Here is a 13,787-nt window from a genome sequence, read left to right as displayed (position 1 = left end):
TAATTAATTATGATCTTGTTTACAACTCTATGAGACCTGAAAAGCAAAAAAAAAAAAACAAATTTCAGTGTTTGGTATTTTATAAAGCATGAACTATGAACATGTAGTGTAGTATCAACAACAAACAATAATAACCAACACCAAACAAGTTCAATTAAACAACAACAAATAAGTTTAACCAAAAAACAACAACAAACATGTTCAACAAAAAAAAAACAACAAACAAGTTCAACACATAAGTTCTTCAAAACGAAAACAAAAACTAACCTTCAAAAGGTGGGTTCATCGGAATAAAGTTTCGTCACTAGTGAGAGAGAAAACAGAATGCGGCTATGAAGGAGAAAAACACGAAAATAATCGGTTAAAACAAACAAAAATCATACATAAAGTAGTTAATTAACATGCATTTGTATCAAATGAAAGAAATATTACATATGATGCTCGTCAAACTTCGTTCGAGAAAAGTTTGAGAAGAGAAGAGGGTATCGTGCTAAGATAAAGTGAATGAATTTTCAATCTCCCGCTCAAATTTTTATTAAATTCACTAACCTTTTTACGTCGAATTTAAAGGGCATTTGATGTTTTATATTCTTTTACGTCGAATTACAATTCTAAACGACGTTTAATAATTGCATCTATTTACAAAAATGTCACCACTCATTTTTAACGTTGGTTATTCAGTGGTTGGACGTTGAACGCGTGACGTTATATGCTATTTTTGTACTAGTGATTTGGAGATAAAAATGCATCCTTGCCATTCTGGCACATATTTTAAAACATTGACCATTTAAAGAAATTGCACATGCGTAGCACAGTTGCCTTGGGAATTACCAGGTGTGCAATCAATTTGACACTAGTGCAAAATAGGGATAAGAACACGGGTCATACGTCTTGATTTTTAGAAAACCGAAACATATGTAAAGGCGGTGGCATTTTCACAATTTCGACGAACTTATATGTCTCGGTTGTAGAAAAATCGAAGCATAAAAACCAAATTAACTCGGTTAAAAAAAAATCGAGACCTAATGTTTTGCCACGTCCCACCTAAAACTGGTTAATTTTTTGAAATTGCCCTACTACCTCGATTCTCTAACCCAACCGAGGCATAAACGTTCCGAATACCTCGGTCCTCTAACCCGAGGCATAAACGTTCCGAAATCCAAAAGGGTCATTTACCCTAATTTCATTTTGAAGACTTGGGTATCCTCCACTCTTTTCTCTCCTCATCATGCGAAATCCAGAAGCAGCTTAACGTTGGCGGTGAGTGCGGCGAGGCATGGCGAGGTGGCGGCAAGGCATGGTGAGGTCGCGGCGAGGTCGCAGCAAGGCGGCGGCGAGATCTCTTCTTCCCTTCTTTCTTTTCAGGTTCAGATGCGATTTCACGTAGGGAGGGGCGGCCGGCACGACTTCGTCTCTGCGGCGTGACGGTCCTTGTTCGTGGAGGTGGCAGTAGGGAGTCGATTCGATTTGGGGCTTGGCGTTGGCGATTCGATTTAGGGTTTCGATTTGGGGCTTGGCGACACTGTGGGAGGCGCGACTCAGGCTTCGTTTGCGGCGGCTGGCGGCTGGCAGTGGATCTTGCCTTCGTAGGGGATGGACCGACAAGGGCAAGGTGATGGAACAACAAAGGCGCGACGATGGACCAACAAGGGCGAGCTGATGGTGCGGCGGCGATGGTGCGACGAGGGTTTTGTTGGCAGCAAGGGTTTCGTTTTTGGCAGTGAGGGGTTCTGCGTTTTTGGGTTCTCTGCCTTCAGTTTCAAAACTCATCATTCAATTTTATTTTTGTAGATTTTGCTTGCAATATGGAATGCGTTGGAGTGATGAGAAGGGGCGACAGAAGGCATCACGGAGGAAGCCATGGAAGCTTTGGAGATCCTGCAGGAAGCACTGAAGGAGAAGAGGTTCTTTGAAGGAGAGAGCATAGGATTGGTAGATATTGCTGCCAATTTCATTGGATATTGGGTTGAAATATTGCAGGAAATTGTTTGCCAAGTTATTGCTGGCAAGATATTGGGTTGAGATATTGCTGCCAAGTTAAGCTAAGAGTTTGTGAATCGTCTGTCATCAAAGAGGGCCTGCCTCCCAGAGATGAATTGTTTGTTGTCTTCAAAGCTTGTGTAACCACTCTCTGGACGCACTTCTGCTTCCCCATGCTCCACAAGGTGTGGCCAAAAAAATAAATAAATAATTGCATTATTATGATTCCTCGTGGAAAATATATAATTGCAATAAGCTGTTGAACTATATAATCTAATGAAAAATAAAATATTTATTAACTTTTCTGTGCAAAAAAAATAAAATTAAACCTGTGTTTTTAAACATGTGATTAGAATGAAGAATATTTAAAATAGAGCGAGGCAGCATGAGATTCTAGTCTTGTGAACTCTCCGTGTTTTTCAGCACCCAAACGACAGATCAAACCTCAAAAAGCTTCATTGAATTCTATATCAGTTTCAAAATTCCGAAATTCCACGTGTTGCCCACTTCTTTCTCCTTTCACTATAAAAAGCCATTCGATTTCATCATCACCATCAAACACTCCTTTTAACTTCACAACAAAATTGAAATACCTCATTCTATGATGAACTCACACAACCAACAGCTTTCCCTCTTATCTCTTTCTCTAGCACTGCTACTTCTCTCAGGTATATATATGCATGCATCATTACGCCACTTCATTCAATAGTTGTTCTTCACCCCTTAATGTTTTTATTCAAAATTATGTAATAGGTTTGAGAGTTGAGGCTAGGTTGCAACATCATGCGACCAGTTACCAAAAATTGTTTGTTTTTGGCGACTCCTATGTGGATACCGGAAACACGAGAATAGATCAACCTGGGTCGTGGAAAAACCCTTACGGCATAACTTTCCCCGGAAAACCTGCCGGAAGATTCTCGGACGGTAGAGTTCTAACAGACTACATTGGTAAGTCTTCCTCTCTTTCTCTCTCTTCATTCTGTCACTTAACACTGAAAAGTGCACGTTTTTTTTCTTTCATTTTATTTACTTTTCTTCTCTTTAACCAAAAAAGCTGCATCTTTCGAATTCAGATGCTTTGATCAATTCTTTTGTGGAATAAATTAGCAAATTTCTTGTCCAGAGTCTAAAATTAGAGTCGAAAAAATATAGGTTAAAATTCTCGAATTAATTTAGTTTATGGGTTTTAGTTAGATTGGATTTAAAAAATTGTAAATTTTAATACGGATAAAAAATAAACCTAGTCCATTACGAATTCAGTTAAACCATTAATCAGTTTTGAGAAATTAATCTAAAATTGCTTCCCGAGAGATACAGGATGAAGAAAAGATAGAAATTAAGAATATAATATTGGTGACGTGAAAAATAGTAGTATAATAAAAAATGAATTTAAGAAAAATGAGAATTGATTATATTTTGGTTGAAAGGGTGGGGTTCGTTTTTTTTCGTTAGCTTGCCTCTTTATCTTTCTTGTGTTATTGTCTATAAGATTTTTGATATATATATTTGACTCTGCTCAAGGCATGGTGCATTATTGAATAGTTTTAAAACACCACAAAAGTTGCATCGTTGTTGGTGCTGTCTTCTTTCTAAGAGAATGTTCATTATTATAAATCATGTTTCACCTTCCAAACCTACTATTCTTCCATCACATTTGTTTTCCACAAATTATAAATAAAACATTGTTTTATGTCAGAAATAATAAGTTGTTTTTTCATTGCAAAGCTAAAATGTCACTTATAATATATGGATGATCTTAAATAAAAGCAATTCGAATACTTTTTATTTTTCAAATCAAGATTTTCAAGTTAGATACATTAATTAAATTATCTTTGTAAAATACATTGGTTTTGTGGAAAATGTTTTCACAAAATATATTAAAAACAAAAATTTATGCATTATATTAAATTGAAACAGGTTTTCTAAAAGCTTAATTTACTAATTTTAAGAGAATCTGCTACAAACTTAGTTAAAACAGGGTTAAATTGTAAATGACTAGATATTAAAATATGGTAAACCGTAGAAAAGAGTTAAAAATGAAATAGAAAGAAGGATTAACATTTAAAAAAATCGAAGTGAAGAAAATTATAAGAAATATAAATTATAATGGATAAACAATGAATTTGAACAAAATTATAGAGGGCACGTGATCAACAATATGAGTGCTATCACATTTGTTGATATATATATATATATATATATATATATATATATATATATATATATATATATATATATATATATACACACACACACGTATATATATTGCTATAATTTTAAGTAGCAGTTAAGTCATTGTTTATTTTGCACAAAAACTTGCATTATATTTGAATGGCGGTCCATTTTGTTCCTTTTGTGAAGATAATAGTTTTAACTCGTCTATATTACTCATTTGACAATAAATAAATAAATAAATAAATAATCCCTTCTTCCATTCATTTTGACAAATATGGTTGATGTTTAACTTTTTATGTGTTTTTCTCCATACGTATGTTAATAAATAACATAATAATTTCTTATACGTACGAATATATATTCTCCTCTCTCTCTTTATTCCCAATTTCTTGTTCCTTTGGTGTAACAAAAAAATTCTTCTTTACCTAACTTCATACTCATTACATTTACTCAGAAAAAGTACATCAACAATTTCATTTTATTCCTGCTCTGATAAAAAGTCTCAACCAATGGTTTTACTTTCTCAGGATAATTGAACATAATCTATTCTTCTGCGCTATTTTGTAGATTTTGGAATCATTGAGATTCTAACGTAAATCAGATGATAGCATATTTCCTTATTTTTTTATCCATTATAAATTATCCGTAAAATGTACAGCTAATAATTTATTGAAAAAAAGAATGTAGCTAAGATTTCTCATTCAGAACGAGTCTTATCAGATAAAATAATTACGCTTGGCTTTTTGCATATCAATAATTTAGTTCTAGCTGGACGGGCCCTGTCCGTAAAAGCAAGAGAATCATTATTCATTTATTTATTTCTTTGTTACCAGAATCATGCCAGATTGTTTTATAGTTTGTTATTTATGGGATATGACATCAATCAATTGATCTCACACTTTTTCTCTTTGGTATATCACTTAGTACAAGTAATTGTATATTTCATTAACTAAATGAAACTGTATGTTCTGGTGCAGCTAAGTTTTTGGGACTCAAATCGCCTCTTCCCTACAAATTTAGGAAATTGATTCCACAAAATTTGAAATACGGGATGAACTTTGCATATGGTGGTACTGGCGTGTTTGACACATCCTCCAAAAACCCAAACATGACAATCCAAATCGATTTCTTCAAGCAGTTGCTCAAAGAGAATGTGTACACAGCTTCAGACCTCAGCAAATCTGTAGCACTTGTCTCTGTCGCAGGAAACGATTACAATTTCTACTTGGCAAGAAATGGCTCTATTCAGGTAAAGCTAAGTCCAATGTATACATTAGAAGAACCTTACAAGAATGTTAACATCGTATTCTTCTTCAACGACAACTAATGTGCTAAAATCTTCTAGTTATTAAGATTCACTTTTCATGGAATGCATGTAGGGTTTTCCCTCTTTCATCGCCTCGGTGGTTAATCAAACTGCAACGAACTTGCTTCGCATCCAAAGTCTGGGAGTAAAGAAAATTGTTGTGGATGGTCTACAGCCACTTGGATGTCTTCCTGGAAGCACAGCTTCATTATCATTCCAAAAATGTAACAGTACCTTCAACGACCTCGTACTGCTCCACAACAACTTGTTGAACCAAGCTGTGACTAGGTTGAATCAACAAACCAAGAAGCAAACAACATTCATCGTTCTTGATCTTTACGACAGTTTCTTGTCGGTGCTGAACCACCCATCTAGCAATAATATCAAGGACGCCTTCAAGCCTTGTTGCGTTGGTATAATTAGCCAATATTTTTGTGGAAGTGTGGATGAAAACAATGTCAAGAAATATAAGGTCTGTGATCATCCCAAATCAGCTTTCTTTTGGGACCTTCTGCATCCCACTCAAGCTGGTTGGCTTGCCGTGTACAACGAGTTGCAAACCACAAAAGCTCTTCAACAAATCCGATACTGAAGAGTTTGCTGTAATGATGCACCCTCATTTCATTTATCAATTTATCCGCAAATTGTGTTTTGTTTGTATTTTATTCAAAAATTTGCATGGGTGAAATGTTTAAATAGACTGTTCTTTTTTGTGACAAATAATTCTGTAAGTTGATGAATATGTTGTTTAGATTAATAATTTGTATGGATTTTCAATTATGTGTTCAAGTAATTTAAATAGCAAAAAACTGAATTTATAATACATCCAAATTTTTATGATAAAGTATTGCGATAGAATATCTTACATATTTAGAAGGCGAATTGAGGTAACACTAGCTAGTAAATTATTTGATAGAAATTCTGGATTTAAAAGTTTAATATTAAAGAGATTTTATGCAAAAAAAGAAATAATTGAGGAAAGTAAACCAATTTTTTTTAGCATATCTCAATCGAGAATTTTAATATAATTTAATATTTAAATTCACTATATATATATATATATATATATATATATATATATATATATATATATATATATATATATATATATGTCAATTTATGTCAGTCCGAGAGGTGAATTGGTTTGTCAAAATTTAATGTTTTTTTAATAGTTATAGCTGTTTTTAGAACTTTAATTATCAAAGAAATAGACGAGAATAAAGTAAAAGAATAGAAGAAAATTATACTAATTCAACTGTAAACGAGTTTATATTTAGTCATCTTCAACAACCACTAGTGCAGTAAAAGGAAACGACAACGGTTATTTTCACTTATCCACATCAGTTTTGCAACCGAGGTATATACAAGCGAGGAAAAAAGTCTACCACTTTTTGCCTCGATTCTGAACCGAGGCAAAAAGATGTATGCTTTTGCCTCGGTTGCTGGTGAACCGAGGTAGTAGAGGGGTCTTATGCCTAGGTTTTGAGTTGAACTGAGGCAGTAGAAGAAGGGCTGAAACGTTAGAAGCCTTTTAGAGATAGTTTCGTTAAATAGAGTAAAATTAGTCGAGAATTGCGTATACTCAGAGGCTGGAGGAAGTACTTTGATTTTTACAAGAATTTTAGAATAAGAGAAAGAACAAATGTGAACCTCATAAGATTCCTTATTTCTTTCTTTGCCCATTTTCATGCCATCTCCCTAGGATTATGCTTGCCACATCCATTACTATACCGGTAGTCTCCTAGCATATAAGATCACAGAACGCAGTTCATAAAATAAAATAACTTTGAATCAAGAAACTGTTTCAAGGCAATGTAGAAGAAATATTACAAGCTGCAGTTTTGTTGTGCGTATCTAATGAATAAATTAAGAAAACATCCATCCAGAAAGTATCAATAATCACTAGCCCAAAGCTTTCTATAATTCAACAATATATCATATAGGTAAACAGAGAGAATACAAAGGTATGATTGCCTCTACAGTTCCTTCTTAACGTTTCAGCCTCCATTCTCACATTGGACCACCACCCAACAACCGTGCTACCTTTATTGGACCACCACAGGCCACCACGCGAAGTCTTCTTCTTCAACGCGTCACAGCCACCATGGCATTCTCTAGAATCACGCCGCTATCCATTGAAACCTGCAAGAAATAGAAACCAAGCCAGAGAACCAGGATGCCGCCACGACTACTGCCACCCATAACCACGCTTCTCGCACATCATCAGCAACCACATTGTGTTGCGTCGTGCCGCCGCCATTAGCAATCGTGCCACAACACCTCGCGAGATCCATAAGGCCGCCGCCATGACCACTGCGAGAGCTCTCTCTCTCCTTCGCACAACCTGCAATCAGAAAGGCAACTAGCAGATCGTGCCACCACCGCCTTCGAAGTAGCCACTGCCAGCGTCAACGCAAATCGTGACAGCCTCCTTTCATCGTTGCAGAGAACTCGTGGCAGAGCATAACAGTTTCCCCCAATCTTCACCCCGCCGTCATGAAATCCTAATTCACACCACCACCATTAACATCAGAAAAACCTCAATCGCAAGTTGTCGCAATCACCTTCTTCACCAGAAACCTCCATTGACGCACCATCACGAAGCTTCGTTCATCACCACCTAGCCCCGCTGCCAACCTCAATGTTCGTCTCCATGGCGCAACCCCATTCAATCTCCATGGCCGCCGCTCATCAGCAACCTCACTTCACTCCCAACGGCCACCGCTTGCTCTTCCCTCCAGAGGCGACGCACTCGCAGGCGAGGTGGAAGCCACGCTCACAGCCGTCGCACACGACGAGGTGGTGGCTCCCGGCGGTGGGGTTTTGGTGAACAAAGACACTAGTGCAAAAGCAACATATAACGTCACGCGTTCAACGTCGAACTCACTACAAAAAAGAAGGGCATTACCGAAGGCCACAATCCCTCGGAAACAATCGTAAACCGTCGGTGATGACCTTTTACAGACAGCTTATCGACGGCCGAAACACCATCGGTAAATCTGTTGTCGCTAACATTTACCGAGGGCTTTTGCCCCTCTGTAACCCTTCGGTAATTACCGAGGGACAAAAGCCTTCGGTAATTACCAAGGGGCAAAGGCCTTCGGTAACACCAACATATACTATTCACGTATCCCACCTCAAGAAATTACAGCAAATGGCCCAGTGCACATTTATCTTCATTATCCAATACAAGAATTTCATAAGAAATTTTGTCGTTTTCTACTTAATCTACCTAATGATTGTATACATTAAATGTCAATTAAAATTATAGATGTAAAATTAAGCAGCACCTTTAATAATACAAGACAATACAAATAAAAGAAAAATATTTTTTATTTTTAGGATTCCCGACAAGGATTGACCTTGCTCCTACGTATTCTCATGTGATAAATCAGGGGTACGTAGTTCTTTTTAAAATAAGTTTGGAAAGATATTTGAGAAATTGATTTAGGAAATTGTTTGGAAGATTATTTTGGATTTTTAGGCAGTGAACCTGACAAGGATTGATCTTGCTCTAACGTATCTTCATTTTTTATGGAGAATTAAGGATCACGTAGTTCTAGCTCAGATTGAATGTATGAGAGTTTGATATTTTTTAATTTTTTGATGTTTTGTATGTTTTTGGTATTTTGATATAATACTTAGATTTTGCGTAATGAGCACTAGGTTGATGCATACGATCGCACGAGTACTCATACGGTTTTTTGTTTGTTTTTATTGTTTTGCGTAGTGAGCATTAGGCTGATGCATACGATCGTACGAGTACTATACTACTTTTTTGTTTATTTTTATATTTTGGGTAATGAGTACTAGGCTGATGCATACGATCGCACGAGTACTCATATGACTTTTTTTTGTTTATTTTTATATTTTGGGTAATGAGTACTAGGCTGATGCGTACGATCGCACAAGTACTCATACCGCTATTTATATTATTATATATGTTTTAAAGTTTTATATATTTTTGTCATTTTTTTATTCGCTTTTTTTTAAGGAAGAAATATGAGTTGAAATATCTATGACACAAAAATGTGAAAAACCTAAAATAAAATAAACGTGAAAAAAATAATATAAATTTATAAAGAAAAATAAATGATCAAAATGCATATATAAATGGAATGAGAAGAATATGTGTACCTTGTTGAATGATTTGAATGATGGAGGAAAACCTTACTTCAATAAATTGTAAGAAGAGATAGATGGAAGGTGAAGAAGATGACCTTGGAGTAAAAATGTGATATGATATTTAATGTGTACAGAGGAGTTAGGAAATAGTAAAGTCTGAGAGAAGAATGAAGTAGAGTTTTGGGATGGAATGAAGAGGTTTTGAGAGAGAAGAGATGGATATTATGTAATTGTGTGTGTAAAATGGAATGAAGAGTGTACGTGTATTTATAGAGTTATGGATGGCGAAAGTTGATGAATAAAAATAATATAATAAGTGGGTGGAAAAATTAGATGAAATAAAATATAATAAAAAAAGAAATAGTAAAAGTTAGTGTGGAAAATAAGTAAAAGATAATATAAAAAAGTTGGTGGAGAAAGTAGGTGAAATAAAATATAGTAAATAGTAAAGTTAATGTGGAAAATAAGTGAAAGAAATAATATAAAAAGTTGGTGGAGAAAGTAGGTGAAATAAAATATAGTAAATAGTAAAAGTTAATGTGAAAAATAAGTGAAAGAAATAATATAAAAAGTGGGTGGAGAAAGTAGGAGAAATAAAATATAGTAAATAGTAAAAGTTAATCTGGAAAATAAGTGAAAGAAATAATATAAAAAGTGGGTGGAGAAAGTAGGAGAAATAAAATATATTAATAGTAAAAGTTAATGTTAAAATAAATGAAAGAAATAATATAAAAAGTGAGTGGAGAAATTAGGTGAAATAAAATATAATAAAGAAAGGTAAGTGGAAAATATAGAAAAGTTAGAAAAAAATTAAATAAAAGTAAATATATAAAAAATGTAATAGTAAATGAAAAATGTAGGTGATGTGGAAGGTGATGTGGAGAGTGGGGTGTGATAAGAGAAAGAGGATGGTGAGGAAGTAAAAAAGTGTGGGATTATTTTGGGTCATTGGTTAAGGGTTAAAAGTTTAATTTGGGTGTGCAAACAGTAAAACAAATAATATTTTTTTATTATTTTATTAGTTTTTTTATTTATTTGTTTTTTGTGATGAATTTTATTTACCCGGAAAAAATTTGGTGTTGACAGATATTTATAATCTTCAAAACTAGGTGGTTGCTCAAGAAATACATCTTCTTTTAGATAACCATTTAGGAAAACACTTTAATATCCATTTGATATAATTTAAATTTCATAATAGACGCATAAGCAAGAAGTAGGCGTATTGCCTCTAACCTAGCAACAGGAGCATATGTTTCATCATAATCAATACTTTTTTCTTGACTATAGCCTTTTGCAACAAGCCTAGCTTTGTTCTTAGTGATGTTTCCATCTTCATCTAGTTTGTTTCTGAACACCAATTTTGTTCCTATCACTTGATGAGTGTTTTCTCTAGGGACTAAGTCCCACTTGATTCCTTTCAAATTGGTTGAGTTCTTCGTGCATTGCGACACACCATTGATAATCTTCAAGAGCTTCCTTGACGTTCTTAGGTTCTAATGGTGAAACAAAAGGCACAGTCATGCAATAATTTGCTAAGTTTCTACGAGTACTTACCTTTTTTGAGACATCTCCAATAACATTGTCTGGTGATAATCCTCGGGGTTGTTCCCATGTCTTAGCTAAATCTTCATGTTGATTATTTGTCTCATCAATTGTTGTCTCCTGCAAGTTGTCTTCTTCACCTGCATTTGATTCACTTAACTCAAGAGGTTTTCTCTCAAGGTCCACAATTTCATCAAAGACAATATGCATTGATTCTTCTATTTCAAAAGTTCTCTGATTAAAAACTCAATATGCTTTACTAGTTAGAGAATAACCAAGAAATATAGCTTCATCATATTTTGAATCAAATTTACCCAAATTTTGTTTTCCATTATTAAGAACAAAACATTTGCATCCAAATATTTTCAAACGAGAAACATTGGACTTTCTACTTTTAAACAATTCATAAGGAGTACATTTTAAAATAGGACGAATAAGCATTTTATTTAAAACATAACAAGCAGTACTAACAACGTCAACCCTAAAATGTTTTGAAATTTTAGATTCATTTAATAAAGTTCTTGTAAGTTCTTCTAAAGATCTATTCTTTCTTTCTACAACCCCTTTTTTGTTGAGAAGTTCTAGGTGCAGAAAAGTTATGAGAAATTCCAAGTTCTTCATAAAAATTTTCAAATGATTCATTTTGAAATTCCCCTCCATGATCACTATGAATAGATTTAATTTTTAAATCTTTTTTCATTTTGAACTTGTTTCGCAAAGTTTTTGAAAACTTTGAAAGTTTCACTCTTTAGAGTAATAAAGAATGTCCATGTATATCTTGAATAGTCATCAACAATAACTAAAGCATAATAATTTTCCCCAAAACTTTTTATCCTTAAAAGATCAAATTAATCCATGTGCAAGAGTTCTAAGGGTTTTTCACCCGGAACAATATTTTTTGAATTAAAAGATGATTTAATTTGTTTACCCTTTTGACGTGCAACACATAGTTTGTCTTTAATAAAATTTAGTTTTGGTAGACCAATTACTAAGTCTTTAGATATGAGTCTACTCAATTGTTGCATATGAATATGAGCAGCTCTCTTATGCCATAACCATGAATTTTCTTCTTTTACAACTAATATGAAATATTTTTATGAGATGCATTTTCTAAATCAATTCAATAAATATTTGCATGTCTAATACATTTCAAAGCAATTTCAGAAGAATCTTTTTCATGGATAGTGCAATAATTGGGTTCAAATGTTACTTTGAAACCTTTGTCACATAATTGACTAATAGTGAGAAGATTGTGCTTCAAACCTTCTACAAAAGATACATCCTTTATCATCGAGGTATTTGCACTTCCTATGGCTCCTTCTCCAAGGATTTTTCCCTTGTTGTTGTCACCATATGTGATATAGCCTTGTTCATTTTTTAGGAAGTTACAAAATTTCTTCATATCCCCTGTCATGTGCCTTGAGCAACCACCATAGGTATTGCATGGACTTCTTGGATTTAGAACTGATATGCAAAATAAATAAAAGAGAACAATCTATTTTAGGTGCCCAGCCATTGGATTCTTTGGGTTAGTTAGACAAATATTTAAATTATTTTATAACCCAAGTAAACTCTCCACAAGGAACATCATAATGTTTTATTTTACATTTATTTGATGTATATAAAAACATGTAACAACATTTGGTTTCCTATAATTAGTTCCTTTTTCTACCTAAATTTTATGGGTTTTGTTATATCTATTTTTAATTTTATAATTATAATTATGATTATAATTTTAATTATAATTATGAACATAATTGTTTTTATTTTTATAATTATAATCATGATAATTATAATTATATTTAGGAACATTTTTAATTTTATTACCATAATTATAATCATAGTAATTATAATTATTTTTAGGAACATGTTTAACTACCTTTTTTATTTTTGAATTATTACTACTTTCAACATTGGTTGTTTTTATCAAGATGCTTCTTTTTATTTATACATGAGATACATTCATCACTTTTAGCAAATTTACCTTTCTCATAATATAAAATTTTATTTTTCAAATCTTTATTCTCTTTAAGAATATTTTCATAATTTGATTTTAATTCTTTAAATTCTTTCTTTAATTTCTTATGAGCATTATCTAATTTTTCTGATTAAAATAATAATTCTTTATATGTGTCAAGTAATTCATTCTCACTATAATCTGAATTTTCAGAGTCGGTAGAGGAACTTACTTGATTCTCAGAGATGTTATCGTTTGCCATCAAACATATGTTGGCTTGCTCATTAGAGTCGCTTGAGCTTGTTGTAGATTCATTATCTTCCTCCAAAGCAATATATGCCTTTTTCTTCTTGAAGACTTTCTTTTGGCCTCTTTCTTCACCCTTATTTGGGTTTGGGCAATCTGCCTTCATATGTCCTTTTTCTCTGCAACCATAACAACGATAGTTTGAAGATGATTCTTTAATCTCCTTCTTTCAACGTTTAAATCTTCCTTTCACCTTAGACTTCATGAACTTGTTAAAATTCTTAATATAGAGATCCATATTTTCTTTATCTTCTTCTCAATCATCTTCTTCTTTAAGATTTTTGCCTTTATCAATCTCAGATTTGAATGCCAGAGTGTTTTTCTTTCCTTTCTCTTGATCTTCGTTCAATCTCCCGAGATCTAGTTCATGTAATCTTAACTTATCAAACAATGCAG

General features: G+C 33.5%; 1 protein-coding gene across 1 annotated transcript; it reads left to right on the top strand.

Annotated features, from left to right (window-relative positions):
- The first annotated feature begins 2,381 nt into the window (after positions 1-2,381).
- On the top strand, positions 2,382-6,238 carry LOC124826091 (GDSL esterase/lipase At5g03610-like). Its single transcript, XM_047298848.2, has 4 exons — positions 2,382-2,648; positions 2,734-2,928; positions 5,133-5,404; positions 5,535-6,238. Exons 1-4 carry the CDS (start codon positions 2,582-2,584, stop codon positions 6,051-6,053), a joined length of 1,053 nt encoding a protein of 350 aa, XP_047154804.1. The 5' UTR covers positions 2,382-2,581; the 3' UTR covers positions 6,054-6,238.
- The last annotated feature ends 7,549 nt before the right edge of the window (positions 6,239-13,787 follow it).

This window comes from Vigna umbellata, chromosome 8 (genome assembly GCF_029865625.1).
Source record: "Vigna umbellata cultivar VRB3 chromosome 8, Vumbellata_1.0, whole genome shotgun sequence".
NCBI classification, from domain to species: Eukaryota; Viridiplantae; Streptophyta; class Magnoliopsida; order Fabales; family Fabaceae; genus Vigna; species Vigna umbellata.
Note: the sequence above shows the minus strand (reverse complement) of the source record. Positions and strands in the feature narration are given on the sequence as shown.

Coding starts and splice junctions, on each gene's coding strand:
- LOC124826091 (XM_047298848.2), top strand. CDS start 2,582: ATGATGAACTCACACAACCAACAGCTTTCCCTCTTATCTCTTTCTCTA. Junction 2,929..5,132: donor AGTTCTAACAGACTACATTG/GTAAGTCTTCCT, acceptor GTTCTGGTGCAG/CTAAGTTTTTGGGACTCAAA. Junction 5,405..5,534: donor CAAGAAATGGCTCTATTCAG/GTAAAGCTAAGT, acceptor GAATGCATGTAG/GGTTTTCCCTCTTTCATCGC.